This window comes from Brassica napus, chromosome C6 (assembly GCF_020379485.1).
Source record: "Brassica napus cultivar Da-Ae chromosome C6, Da-Ae, whole genome shotgun sequence".
Classification (NCBI taxonomy): Eukaryota; Viridiplantae; Streptophyta; class Magnoliopsida; order Brassicales; family Brassicaceae; genus Brassica; species Brassica napus.
Genome location: NC_063449.1, coordinates 19,481,390 through 19,495,902, shown reverse-complemented (window position 1 = coordinate 19,495,902; position 14,513 = coordinate 19,481,390). Strand labels below are relative to the sequence as shown.

Below are 14,513 nucleotides of genomic sequence, written 5' to 3'. Positions count from 1 at the left end.
GACAGAAGATTGGAGTGGGCTTATGGGAGGCTGCACACGACCCCATATTCGCTGAGGTTATGACACGATATGTGTCTTCACCATGGGAGAGGTCTGAGGTCTTTGACCTCGAGGATGATTGATTAACTGTGTGCTTAGTAGTTTGGTTTGTTAGAATTATAAAACAACTCTGGCTTTGGTATTTGATTTGAATTAAGAAACGACTCTAGAATTGATTTTGTATGAATTATGAAATTTTTGCTTTGGGTTTGATTTTCTACAAAGAATTGTGATACAAAGAATTGTGTGCTACAAGATCATAAAACCTGAGGACCCAATCCTATTGAAAATACAATAATGATTCTTAATCAAACCCTAAACAAACCCTAAATCCGTAATTCATAGTCAAACCCTAAACCCTAAACAAACCCTAAAAACATGACCGTAGACATACCCTAACCAAACCCTTAACTATAACCAAAGTACAAATTAATCCAACGCCCCAAACACACATGACATCTATTTATTCATTATTTATGTACATTGGTCACTAGCTATGTACGTCCGTCCACTATGTTTGCAAGATGTTTTAACACTAATTTAGAGGGTTCAAAGACAAAGTTCTTGTGGTCTAATCGATAAATTTAGTGATTTTTTCTTCTCTGCTTTAGCTAGAGTACGCGTTATTGGAGTCTGAAACGACATAGTTTTGGTTATTTTTTTGACCTAATCCCATTTTCTTCCTCATTCTTCCTCGACAGAGAGATTTGCAGCGACAAAAATTTGGAGATCGACTCCCTCATGTCTTCAGTAAATTTTCATCCACTTCAAGAGATCGCCTCGCCAAACAACGGGGAATTCCCACAAAATGCGATTGCGGTGAGGGAGTGTCTCGTTTCACTTCAAAAACAATTAAAAATCCGGGAAGATTATTTCATTGTTGTCCTTTGGGATCTCAGAAGGTTAGTCATTTAATCATATAACTGTCTCATTGTTGTCCGATGAGAGTAGAATTGGTCAATCTAACTGTGTATTGGATGTTACTGATGAAGGACAAAACCCACTTGTTCAAATGGACTGACAAGTCAGTTGTTGAGGAAATTGAAGACTTCTAGGACATGTTTGACTTGTTGCTCGTTGACAATTCCGAGTTTCAGAAATCAGTGAGAGCTGGTGAGGCCATGATGAAACGCCCTGAGAGTAGAATTGAAGAGAGGGAAGATGCAATCGTACATTGCGAAGAGAAGACCTCAGAATGCATTAGGGAACTAAAGAGCATAAAAGCTTTCTTTGTGTGTTGTTTGGTGATGGTCTTCATGTACCATACCTATGCATGATGTTCAACAAAGGCAGCAAGTTCACTCTCAACTACTTTTATGTGCTTCCTCAATTTGTTGTTCTTTTTTTTCAAAGAAGTTAAGACCATGTTTCTTGTTATTTCTTGGTGATCATCATCTACTGAAACTAATTATTTTGAAAATACTTTGGTTGTTACTTGCATAAATCGATTTGTCTCAAGAGTTTAGCAACTACCAAATTGTCAAATAGGTTCTTAAACAGAAGATCAAATTGTTTCAAGAGCAATAAGAAAAAAAAAACAGAGACAGATGAACACACATAACAAACTAGATGGGTAAATCGCATGTTCCTCTCTTGTGTCCTTCGGTTCCACAACGGCTACACTTATACTTTTTATTCTTTCTTGATCCTTGAGAAGATTTTATCTTGTCTTCTACTGATTCATACCTTCTCTTTATTGGTCGACCAGAACTCTTTCTTGTCTTTGGTGGTAAAACCTTTGCAAGTTTAACCTCAGCTGGGACATTCCATTCAGACTCTAGAACTGCTATTGGATTAATGCATTCTGCATAGGCGGTTCTCCATGCTGCAGTGCTGTATAAGGCGTCAGTAAATCTGTGCACTTCCATACCTGTCAATCTAAAAAAAAAACCGTGATCAATATGAAGTCTATATGCTGAAAATCCCGAAAATAAATAGATCTCAAGTATGCATGTGTTTATACTTCCATACCTCGTGAATAAATTGCAGGAATGGCGTGTCGGCAAGGAATTTTTCCTATATCATACTTCCCACATGTGCATGTTCTTCTTTCCAAATCAACCTGACAATCATATATGTCTCCTTTTACAACCGATCTGAAGTTGTCAACCTTGTAAACCTGGAATTCTTTTGCCTTCACAATTCTCCTATCAATCTTTTTCTCCACCTTAGCGGTTAAAGGATCAAGATGCTTTGAGCTTAACAAGCGACGCTCATAGAACCATCGAGTCAACAGTTCTCTTATACTATCAAGCAAAGGAATAACCGGATATTCTCTAGGTATTCTAAGAACTGAATTTATCGACTCTGCAGGATTCGTGGTCCTGATGTCATACCTGGAGCCAGGGAAGAGAGAACGAGCCCATTTGCACACATCAGCCTCCCGTAGATATCTTCCAAGCTCAGGACTCATATCAAAAATTTCGGTGATACGTCTTGAAATTCAGTGTACCTATATGCCCGTGAAGCCTTTTCCACCAAGGCAGTCAACCCTTTTGTCTTGAAAAATGCAACCACATTGGTCAATAAGTAATGAATGCAAATTACATGTGCTGATCGAGGGTAGACAGTCCCAATAGCTTTAGAAATATACGCATTTCTATCTTAGACAAAAGCTAGGTATTGACAATCAGTAATAACCACTTTCAACTGTCTGAAGAACCACCCCCATGAATCGTCATTCTCTGAATCAACAACCCCAAATGCAATCGGATACAAATTAGAGTTACCATCTACAGCAGTAGCAACAAGAAGTGTCCCTTTGTATTTATTTTTCAGAAAAGTTCCATCAACGACAATCACCCTTCGTATTGCATTGTAGAATCCTCTAACTGATTTCCCAAATGACATAAATAGATACATGAATCTTCCCTTCTCATTAGTTTCATAGTGAGTATACGTACCAGGATTAGCTTCTTTAATCATATGCAAATATGCTGATATTTTAGCATAACTGCGATCTGGTATACCACTAGCAGCTGCAATAGCAAACTCACGAGCTTTCCAATCGTGCCAATAAGTAATCTCACAACTATGCTCCAATCTCATAAATTGAATGATGTCATTTGCTTTTGGGACATAGTTTGCATCATCAAATCGATGTTGTATCAGAGTCCCAATTGTTCTTGCCGATGCTGTTTTTCCGAATTTCCTTTTCTTTAAAGGAGCACATGAATGTCTTCCCTCACATTGGTTGATCATGAAATATGTAGACCCATCTATACCTTCTGCACGCACAGTCCAGTTGCACAATGCATCCTTACATCGAATATACCACCATTTTCTCGTGGATTTGAGAACAGTGTAATCGAAATTATTCTTCATCGCCAAAATTTCCATTGTTGCCTTCAGAACCCCTTTACTTGTGAAAATTTGATCCTTCTTAGTCTCCTCTCCAAGCTCGACCATCCTTATCACTGTCTCCATTGTTTTGACAAAGTTCAATGTTTTCACTCCTTAAAGCACCGCAACCATCCGCAGCGACATGATCCGTTCTTCTAACACAAGACTCCTTTGACGGCTTCACAAACTCTGCTCGATTTATCTCAGGAACTTCTTCATCCTCAACATTACTTGAATCCCATGGCTCCTTATTCAAATCGATATTGACTCGTTCCTTTTGATTTACACCAGAAACAGAGAACATCACACACAAGGTAGTAGACGATTCCCTCTTTGCATAGCCCATAAAATTAGATGCTTGCCGATCATTGGTGATAATAATTGGAGGATTCCCTCTTTGATTCAACAACGAATAACTGAACTCGGCATTAATGGCATTACGGTCCAGCCCATAATCCTCACACACCATGATCTTGAGCTGCTTGAACGTAGTAGTAGTTGCTAATGTTACCATTCGACCACGCCTTTCTTTGTCTACCACAAAACTCCAGTCATCACTGCAACTACACATCCATTCACCAGATTTAACATAGATTAGAACCATGTTGTATTGATAGAGAAAAGAGAGATGATTATGTCGATGAAGAAGAGAGAAACACAAAGAACGACGACAGAAGATCGTGGGAGAAGGAGAAAAACGTGGGAGAAAATATTCTAGGAGATATTTAGGGAAAATTTAGTTTAGATTTAAGAAACATCTTTAACCGATTATGGAAGTTTCCATATTTTTCGGATTTCCCATAGAATATATAACCTAGGTAAGTCAGAACACAGTTGAGTAGATGTGAAACATATTCTCCCCTAAGCGCCACACAAGGTAAAAGACAGAACATATCATGACACAAAATATAGATAAGGTATATCACTGCTTGTGGCTATATGTCGTTATCAAGCTGAAGGTATACTGAAGACATCTTTCTTGATTATAACGTAACTTAACCTAGCCTTGGTTATAATATATAAGAAAAGATAGGTTACGTTGTATACCGAAGATATATCTATGTATAAAACTTGGTATCCGATTTCTAGACTAAGTAGATGACCAGAATGAGTATTGTAACTGTAGCTAGAAGATGAAATAAAATATGATTCCACTTTTTAAAAAAACAAATTTAAACATATATATTGTCATACTTATGTTTCCAATAGTTTTCATATTTTTTAATATTTTTAAAATTCAGTTTACTATTTTTTCCATAAAAGAAGGGTAAAATATGTCAAGAATTGCCCAAAATATCAGAAATCCTATTGTGACAAATAAAAGTTCAAAGTGTCTCATTTATCCAATTTTCCCTATTATTAAACCACTCTAGAATATAACGTAAAACAATGGGATTTGAGTTTTGTTTTTTTTTTAACTAAGAAACTCCACCCAAACACCCTAAAATCACCTGAAAACTTTAAGGAGGATGTATTCAACTGAGAGTTTTAGCTGATTTGTATTGAAATGACAAATCCACTGTTATTAAAACATGAATTTTAAAAACTCATTTAAAATCCATTGTTATTAAACTTAATATTTCGTAGAGTACTCTAAAATTCACTGTTATTGAAAATATTTTAAGTTGTGGAGTTTTAGGGGGCTGTATTCAATCTAAAATTTGAGGTGATTTGATTTTTAATGAGATTTTAGATGATTTTAAGGAATTGCAGAGAATAAAATGATTTTTGTTAAACCACTCTAGAATATAACCTAAAACCATTGGATTTGAGTTTTAATTTTTTTAACTAAGAAACTCCACCCAAATACTCTAAGGGGGATGTATTCAATTTAACATTTGATGTGATTTGATTTTTAATGGGGTTTTAGATGATTTCAATAAGTTGCAGAGATTTAAGTGATTTTTGTTAAACTACTCTAGAATATCACCTAAAGCTATGGGATTAGGGTTTTAATTTTTTTAACTAAGAAATCCTACCCAAACACCCTAAAATCACCTAAAAACTTTAAAACTCCACAACTTAAAATATTTTCAATAACAGTGGATTTCAGAGTACTTTAAGAAATGTCAAATTCAATAACAGTGGATTTTAAATGAGTTTTTAAAATTCATGTTTCAATAACAGTGGATTTGTCATTTTAATACAAATCACCTGAAACTCTCAGTTGAATACATCCTCCTAAAATCACTTGAAAACTTTAAAACTCAAATATTTCAGAGTACTTTATAAAATGTCAATAATAGTAGATTTCAGAGTACTTTATAAAATGTCAAGTTCAATAACACTAGATTTTAAATGAGTTTTTAAAATTCATGTTTCAATAACAGTAGATTTGTCATTTTGACACAAATCACCTAAAACTCTCAATTGAATACACCTCTTTAAAGGTATCAAATATCAGAAACATATATTATTACCTTGTATCCAACTTAAAAGGTAAAAAACTGAAAATTGAATCGCATATTCCAGATACTACTAAAAATTATCTGATTCATTAATAATATATAAAATTAAAAATACTATTTAAATAATTTGTTTGTAATCACTCATTTGTTAATAGTTATTTATGCACTTTTATGGTACACTAGATCATTTTTCCGCGCTATGCGAGGATAATATATTTAAATTTATTACATTTATTATTTTTTTATTTGTATGTGAATTTTTGTATGTTAAATTATATAAATAACTAATTTTTAAATTTGATTTTTTTTATATATTTAATTTAAAGTAAACATTTCTATTATATGTAACATAATTAACTAATAAAATATGAAGAATCAAGTCCGAGATTTTAGAGTTATATAAAAAAATATAATTATGTATAGAACATAAATTATATTAGTTTAAAAGATAGGAATCTCATCTCGATTAAATTCATGAAAAGAAAAAGTACTCCAATAACCTAGTTAAAATATAAAACCTCATTTTAAAAAAAAAGCGTACTTAATAATATTTTTTTACATGTAATAGTTGAAAACTGACAATTGAATATCGATCTAGAATATTATTTTAATATATCTAAAGGTAAAATATTAATTGTAATAAACGAATTTTGAATTTTGTAATATTACATGAATTAGAAGTCTTTAAAATCTAAAATCTATTTTATTAACATGATATATTTTTTAGTAATTTATTATTTTGATGTTACAAAATATTGCTTTAGTTTTATTTTTATATTACTTTTTTAATAATTTAGTTTCTTTTTAAGTAATTTTAAAATTATTAAGAATATAATATATTTAAAATTATTTATTTAAATATATCCAAATATGAAATAAATATTTATTTAAATATATCGCAAATGCTTAACCTTCATTTCATTGTCTTTCTCTCCCTAGGGGCATAGCCCCCGCACAAGCACGGAGCCGTATATATTGTTGATGTGTTGTGTAATTTTGTGTATGAGATTTTTTTGTTTGTTCTTTTTTTAATTCTTGTTTTTCCGTATTATTTAAAATGGTGGTGAGTGGAACATTAGAAGTCACACAACTTGATTAGATTGATATAAGAATGACCAGAGAATTCATATGTGTTGATATTTTCATATTTTATCTTTGTAATGATTTAATTGACCATTAGCGTTATTAGCATTTTCATATTCAAAAGCTGATGTTTATGTGGAGGGGGGGGGGGGGGGGGGGGTTAGTGTTTACTTAGGTAATTGTAAGTATATAAATTAAATAGTGTAAGAAAAATGATATTAAATTCGTATTTAAAAGTTTAATAATTTACACTAACAATAAATTAAATTATTTTTAGTATTTTACCCAAAACAAAATTTAAAAATATAGAATTGTAATAAGCTGTTATTTTAAGTTATAACTCTAGAAAATATTTAAATTATATAGTTACAAAATTATTTAATTTTATAATTTTTACTGGACTTTAAAATTGATTTGTGGTAGATAAAAAAGTCTGAAATAGATCGACCAAAAAATTGAATTTGGTACAGTTTTATGGCAATTGAACAAAAAAAAATATAGTTTTATGGTCCAATATAATGATTAAGTAAAAACTGAGTTTTAAAATCTGTAGGTTTCGATCAAGTTGCACAATGATTTTGTACAAAAGGAAAATGAGCAACCTAGAGTTTTTTTCTGCGCTACGCATAAATTACATATTTAAATTGATTCGAATTTCATTTATAATAATTATATAATGTGTTTGGTTCTAATTTTTATTTTTATTTTCTTTTGTTTTTTTTAATCTTTAGTTTCGTCAAGTATTATTCTAATACTTAATTAATTTTCTACATTACTTTTAACTTTTTTGTTCAATATAACAAAAAGCTTATCTACTCTATTGAAATAGAGTCACTAAAAAACATCTAATACGCAAAGTCATATTAAGACCATTTCCTTAAAGATTTAATATCACTTACTTGATTATTTACAATAATCAAATAAATATATCGCATTTTATGAAAATATGCATAAATATTCTTTTTTCATCAACCTAAGCTATATTAATCCTAGTCAGATTCCGAACTCGAGAGCCAGCTTGGTATAACCAGATAAAATGGTGACCTAGTTCATGTGTTGTTTATAAAATATACCATTATAAATATTTGAAATGTTAATAATTCATAATGATAGTAATATAAATTTTATTTTAAAATCAAAGTACTATATAAATTAAAATGACTAAATTATTTTAAATAGGCAGATTCACCGTTAAACAGTTTAAAATCGTAAACTATGTAATATTTTTATACAAAATGAATTTTTAACATATGTTAAACTTTTATATCAACAACTATATATTAATCTTTTCTGAAACTCACAATAATATATTATCTAAACATAATTATATAGAAAATATAATAGTCTATAGCTAACTTTTAGTTTATCATTAAAAATAAAATGAACTTTTTTCTTAAAACAAAAAAAAAACATTTCCATTTTAACTAATATCTGTATAATTTTGTCATTTTGTGGTAAATTAAGAATTTAGCTTTCCCATATTTTTACTTTTTAGCACAAAGTTTTTGTTATTATAAAGTAGGTTCCTAATCTATGAAACCAAAAATGAAATCATCCTGAAGATTAGTAATTTAGTTTGATGTTCATTTCTAATCTGTCGTTTAATTAAAAATCAGTAATGTATAGTTTGATATTCTTTTTTTTGGTGTCGTTGACTTTCTTCTCTCTTATGTGGTGTGATATACTATAGCTTTTTATGTTTTTTTTTTAATAATTTTTTGAAGCTTTCGATAATATCTACGAAGTTTGTTGAAGTATATTTTTATTGATGATGTTGACGCGAGTGCTAAGTACTAAATTTTATGTGCTGTTTTGGTTTAGCTTGCACCGTTTTCACCCCATCTTCGTCTCTCTTTCTAGCAAGTCCTCCAAACATAGCAGCTTGGACTTCTTTCTAAGCCATCTCTACTTTGTCTTCTCCATCCGACTCATCATTACTTTCTTAAGGAAGCAAAGTGTTCACAAACCCGAGTTGCATTCCACCATCTTTTGATATAATTGTGGCAGATGTTGCGGGCATGAGCTGCCATTTAATCTTCTGTGAAACCTGGTTTCTTCAGCTCGCCTTTTGCCCCTCCATATCTACCATCTTGTCTTTTTGCATCATGTTCTATGGCAGAGTGGAATAAATCTGAACCAAAAATATTAAATACGGTCAGGTCATTCAGCTTCCAACTGCTAAAAGTACAACAGATGGATCCTCAAAATTGACAACAAACAGTTGTTTCTGAGCTGAAAACAATGGAAACCAGCAAAATCACCTGACTGTAAGAACTGGAGAGCAAACCTGACTGTAACTTGCGAAACTTCTCTTGATCCGAAGCATTTTTCTGTATGTGTCTTCATTCCCATGATGCACCTCATACTTGTGACATTTGGCCTTCAGAAACCTCTTTGGTTTTTTCATAAACATTCATAGCTCGCTTGGCCAGACCGTAATCCTCTTCTAGCTTGGTTTATTGAAGGTATAAGGTCCTGTCAGCATCTGATAGGGCTTGAAAGAAAGATAGGAGAAGTTAGATCTAGCACAAAACGATAGATTACACAAAACAACCTTTTAACCAGAAACAATGCGTCCAAAAGATTGATTAGATTACCATTGAAGCATCATACTCGAACAAACTCTGGCACGCTCCAGCTTTGTCTTACCCATATGTCTTTCACATGAGGATACTTGAATGTCTTGACGCCTCTTTCATACACCTTGAAAGCATCTTCGAAATAGTTATTTTCCTCAAGAAGGAGCGTGAGAAAATGTACAAAGAAGACTTCTGTTTTGTTTGAAGAAAACCTTTCTCGAATCCATTTCACAAAGGTCTTCATAGCTCGTCTATATGCATGCTCTCTCTCTCTCTCTATCTCTCTCTCTCTCTCTCTATCTCTCTCTCTCTCTCTCTCTCCATCTTCATTCTTACTTTTGCTCCTTTAAAGTAACCATCTCTGCAGAAATAATCCAAGTTGATCATGGAACCAAATACAAACTGATTGGTGAAAAGACGGTTCTTTTAAAAGAAAGAAACCAACTCCCAATAGTTTTCTTGGATCCACCAATTAATGACCCTTGAACACTAATATACCTGAATCTCCCCACTTCGCCGTGATAATATGATTCTCCATAAATCTAACAAAAATGAAGATACATCACATAACTTAGCCACATACATAAAAAACATCTAACAAAAATCAGATGAAACAGAGTGAAGGACATAACCTTTGGATATACAAAGTCATAATTAAATATGGCTGATTTTCTGTTGTTGTAAATGATTGGCTGTTGGACCAAGAAACCATTAATCTGTGATAGAACATTATGAAATCGTTAACACATTAATTCATCACCGATTCATAGACACAGCATCATCCAGTTCTGATATGAATTTATAAGCAATTAAATAACTGTGAAATAAAAAATTAAGAAATACATAAGGGGTTTTTGCCAAAACTAACCCACAACTTGATTTTAACCCCAAACCTATACCCAAACTTGAATCAAATGCAAAACTAACCTAAAAACCTAGTGAAATTACAGCTCAGCCCCTTGTGACCAAACAAAAAAACAGAAGCCATTTTTACGAATATAGCCCTAGTAAATCGTCTGAGTCATCTGAGATGTTGGAAGTCGTCTGGACGACTGAAGTGTAAGTCGTCTGGTACCGGTTTATTTTAAAAATAATTTATAAATCTTGTAAAAAAATATTTTGATGTGTGAAAAATAAAAATCAAGTAATTATAAACAGTTTTAAGTGATATAAATTAAGATATGATAAAATTGATTTGTTTTGAAGATAGATGAGTGGAAGTAGTGAATCATGAAATACTTTGATTTAGGAGTTTGGCAAACATATGTTGTAGTATTGTATGTATTGTTAGGGTTAGATTTTGAAAAACTAAAATGTTTTTTTCAAAAATTAGTTTCACCTATATGTGTTTATTTATGTGTATAGTAAACACTTTCCAAGTTTGATTTGATTTTATGAAGTCTTTAATTAGATAATTAAGTTTAGGGGTTATGTTTAGGGTGTGGACGACTTATATTTCAGTCGTCTGTTGAATAATTTACTCGGACGACGTATATTTCAGTCGTCTGTTGAATAATTTACTCGGACGACTTACATTTCAGTCATCTGCTGAAGAAATTTAAACAGACGACATACATGTAAGTCGTCCAAATATTCCCGCCTAAATTTTTTAAAAAAAATTATTTTCCCGCTTAAATAATTTAAACCAGACGACTTATAAGTAAGTCGTCTGGAAAGTCTTCTATTTTAGTTTCCCGCTAAAAATATTTAATTTCCCGCTAAAAATATTAAACTCTTCTGGACGACTTACATGTAAGTCGTCTGTTTTAATTTCTTCACCAGACGACTGAAATGTAAGTCGTCCAGGAAGTCGTCTGAGTCAAAAATATTTAACCTAATTGGATTTTTTGTCTCCCTATATAAAGAAAAATTTACACATTCTCTCTACTCCTCTCAAATGGCTGCAACAAAAAAGTAATGTTCATCATTCTAAAACTCTCCAACCTCTCTCTAATCTCTTTGACTTGAAAACACCAAAGTTTATATGAATTTTTCAGTTTTGTCTCATGTATTTCTTACTAATCTATCTCTTTTGCAGGTTTTTAATCAAATGGTACTCATCTTCCACTAATTTAAAGGTAAATCTATTAGTTTTAGATATGTATTTTTGTGTGTTCCATAAATGTAGATTTATCTATTCTTCCACTCATTTTCTCTATTTTTAAGTCATTTGAACGTTTCTGGATATGCAAGTTTTTCAGATCTGGATTTGATATGCAGGTTTTTCAGATCTGGAAGACTTCTTGGACGACTTACCTGTTAGTCGTCTGGAAGTCGTCTGGAAGTCGTCTTGAAGTCGTCTGGACTTCTTGGAAGTCTTCTGACAAAGTCGTCTGGACTTCCAGGAAGTCGTCTGGACTTCCAGGAAGTCGTCTGGACTTCCAGGAAGTCGTCTGGACTTCATGAAAGTCTTCTGACGAAGTCTCCCTTTCATAATAGATCTGAGCGTTTTGGTAAGTTGTTATGTCTGATTTTTCTTCATTTGGTAACTTCTTGTTGTATAAAGTTCTTACTTTTTTCCCAAACTAAAACTCTCCAAACCTACTTTATTCTCTTTGACTTGAAAACACCAAACTTTATATGAATTTTCCAGTTTTGTCTCATGTCTTTCTTACTAATCTATCTTTTTTGCAGATTTTTAATTAGATGGTACTCATCTTCCACTAATTTAAAGGTAGATCTATTATTTTTAGATATGTATTTTGGTGTGTTCTGTAAAGGTAGATTTATCTAATCTTTCACTCATTTTTTCTGTTTTTAAGCCATTTGAACGTTTTTAGATATGCAGGTTTTTCAGATCTGGATTTAATATGCAGGTTTTTCAGATCTGGAAGACTTCTGGGATGACTTACCTGTTAGTCGTCTGGAAGTCGTCTGGAAGTCGTCTGGACTTCTTGGAAGTCTTCTGACAAAGTCGTCTGGACTTCCTGTAAAGTCGTCTGGACTTCCTGTAAAGTCGTCTGGACTTCCTGTAAAGTCGTCTGGAAGTCGTCTGAACTTCCTAAAAGTCTTCTGACAAAGTCGTCTGAACTTCCTTGAAGTCGTCTGAACTTCTTAGAAGTCGTCTGGACTTCTTAAAAGTCGTGTGGTCTTGTCTACTCAAGTGGAATCCAAGCTTGTCTTTGTAGAGGAATGATCTATAATAGTTTTGTTTGTAGTCTGTTTTGTGAATTGCATGTCTACTCTTTTAGTTGTGAATTTTTTGTAAAGTCAGTAATAATGTTTTTCAAGATGTATTAAATGTGCTAACAATGTGTTTACACATTTACAAATCAATGAAATAATAGACTTCAATAGCCTTTTTCTTATCTTTGGATCTCTCATATGCAATAATAAACTCCAATGGTCTTTTTTTCATCTTAATAAACAAGAATGTTGGTAGCTTTATATTGATACAACATTTTAAGAAGCATTTTAACCCTTCTTCCAACTCATAACAATAGTCATCATTATTGTCTATAACAATAATACTTAAGAGATGGAAACAAACAATAGTAACTAGTCAAAGCATATCATATTTTATTATAAGTTTGCGTTGAAAAACTTAGTCAAATTTAGTAAAACTAAGGGAGAGAACATATTTTGTAAATATGAGTTTTACATATCTTAAAGTTACTTATCACTCTTAAAAATACAATTTATTCAAAAACTAACGTAGAAGACTTAAAAACTAGCGGAGAAGACGCCGACGACTTCAATCTAAGTTGTCCAGACGACTAAACTATACGTCGTCTGGTCAACGCAGAGGTTATTTTTGCAATTGATTTTGAAATCTGTTATTTCGGACGACTGAAAAATAAGTCGTCTACTATTGTTTGGCTAAAAAAAAACTCCAAAAAAGCTAGACGACTTACATTTCAGTCGTCATAGGTTAGTTTTGCATTTGACTGGATAATTTCAGAAGTTTGACTTCCCTAGACGACTTACATTTCAGTTGTCTGGCGAAAATTAAAATAATAATATTTTTTTAAAAGTAGATGACTTACAGTTAAGTCGTCATAGGTTAGTTTTGCAATTGAAAAAAAAACTTCAAAATTTAATAATACACAGACGACTTATAATTCAGTCGTCCACGAGACGACTTACTTGTAAGTCGTCCACGAGACGACTTACTTGTAAGTCGTCCAGGATTTTTTTCCGAGATTCTGGTCAAACCTCGTAAATCCTGGACGACTTACATTTCAGTCGTCTCGTGGACGACTGAATTATAAGTCGTCTGTATATAATTAAATCTTGAAGTTTTTTTTTTCAATTGCAAAATTAACCTATGACGACTTAACTGTAAGTCGTCTACTTTTAAAAAAAATATTATTATTTTAATTTTCACTAGACGACTGAAATGTAAGTCGTCCAGAAAAGTCAAACTTCTGAAATAATCCAGTCAAATGCAAAACTAACCTATGACGACTGAAATGTAAGTCGTCTAGGTTCTTTGGAATTTTTTTTGAAACCAAACAAAAACAGACGACTTAACTTTCAGTCGTCTCAGGTTACAGATTTCAAAGTCAATTGCAAAAATAACCTCTGCGTTGACCAGACGACTTCCAGGTAAGTTGTCTACAGCCAGACGACTTCCCAAGTAAGTCGTTTGAAGAACAGATCTGGAAAAAAGTTCGATGTCATACCTTAAATTGGTGAGATAAGTTCCTTAGCATACATAAGGCTTCTCCAATCCCACAGAATCACAAACGAAAGTAACCCACCCAGAATCGTTAGCTTCTATGACTCTATGAACCATAAAAAATGTAGAATCAAAATCTTGGGCTTTTTTAGCTCATTGTGGAGAGAAAGTGAGAGATATGTTGTGTTTAGTTCACAAGAATGGAAAAAGAAGAAGGGTAAATCGATTTTGGGAGCATTAAGAGCTTCAAATTGGTTGTTCATGGTGGTTGTGGTATTGATGACAATGGCAATCTTGTAATTACTTGAAGATGATGAGGGTGAGAGAGTGAAAATGTCATTTTCGAAGAAAAAAAGAAAAAAAAAATTGATGGCATTTTCGTAAATTATATGAACTTGTGGGGTGAATAGGGCAAAACCAATTTTCAAAAAAAAAAAGTTA

General features: G+C 32.4%; 2 protein-coding genes and 1 long non-coding RNA gene across 3 annotated transcripts; all 3 read right to left on the bottom strand.

Annotated features, from left to right (window-relative positions):
- Window positions 1–1,604: 1,604 nt before the first annotated feature.
- LOC106393588 lies at window positions 1,605–2,452 on the bottom strand. The gene is made up of 2 exons (XM_013834272.1): window positions 2,011–2,452; window positions 1,605–1,909 (listed from the first exon to the last, which is right to left on the bottom strand). The coding sequence occupies exons 1-2, from the start codon at window positions 2,450–2,452 to the stop codon at window positions 1,605–1,607; spliced, it is 747 nt and encodes a 248-aa protein (XP_013689726.1).
- A 191-nt stretch (window positions 2,453–2,643) lies between these two features.
- LOC106393586 lies at window positions 2,644–3,378 on the bottom strand. The gene has a single exon (XM_013834271.1). The coding sequence runs from the start codon at window positions 3,376–3,378 to the stop codon at window positions 2,644–2,646; it is 735 nt and encodes a 244-aa protein (XP_013689725.1).
- A 5,239-nt stretch (window positions 3,379–8,617) lies between these two features.
- On the bottom strand, window positions 8,618–10,263 carry LOC125588859. The gene is made up of 2 exons (XR_007325063.1): window positions 9,470–10,263; window positions 8,618–9,366 (listed from the first exon to the last, which is right to left on the bottom strand). It is a non-coding gene; the product is annotated as an uncharacterized LOC125588859 (long non-coding RNA).
- Window positions 10,264–14,513: the final 4,250 nt, after the last annotated feature.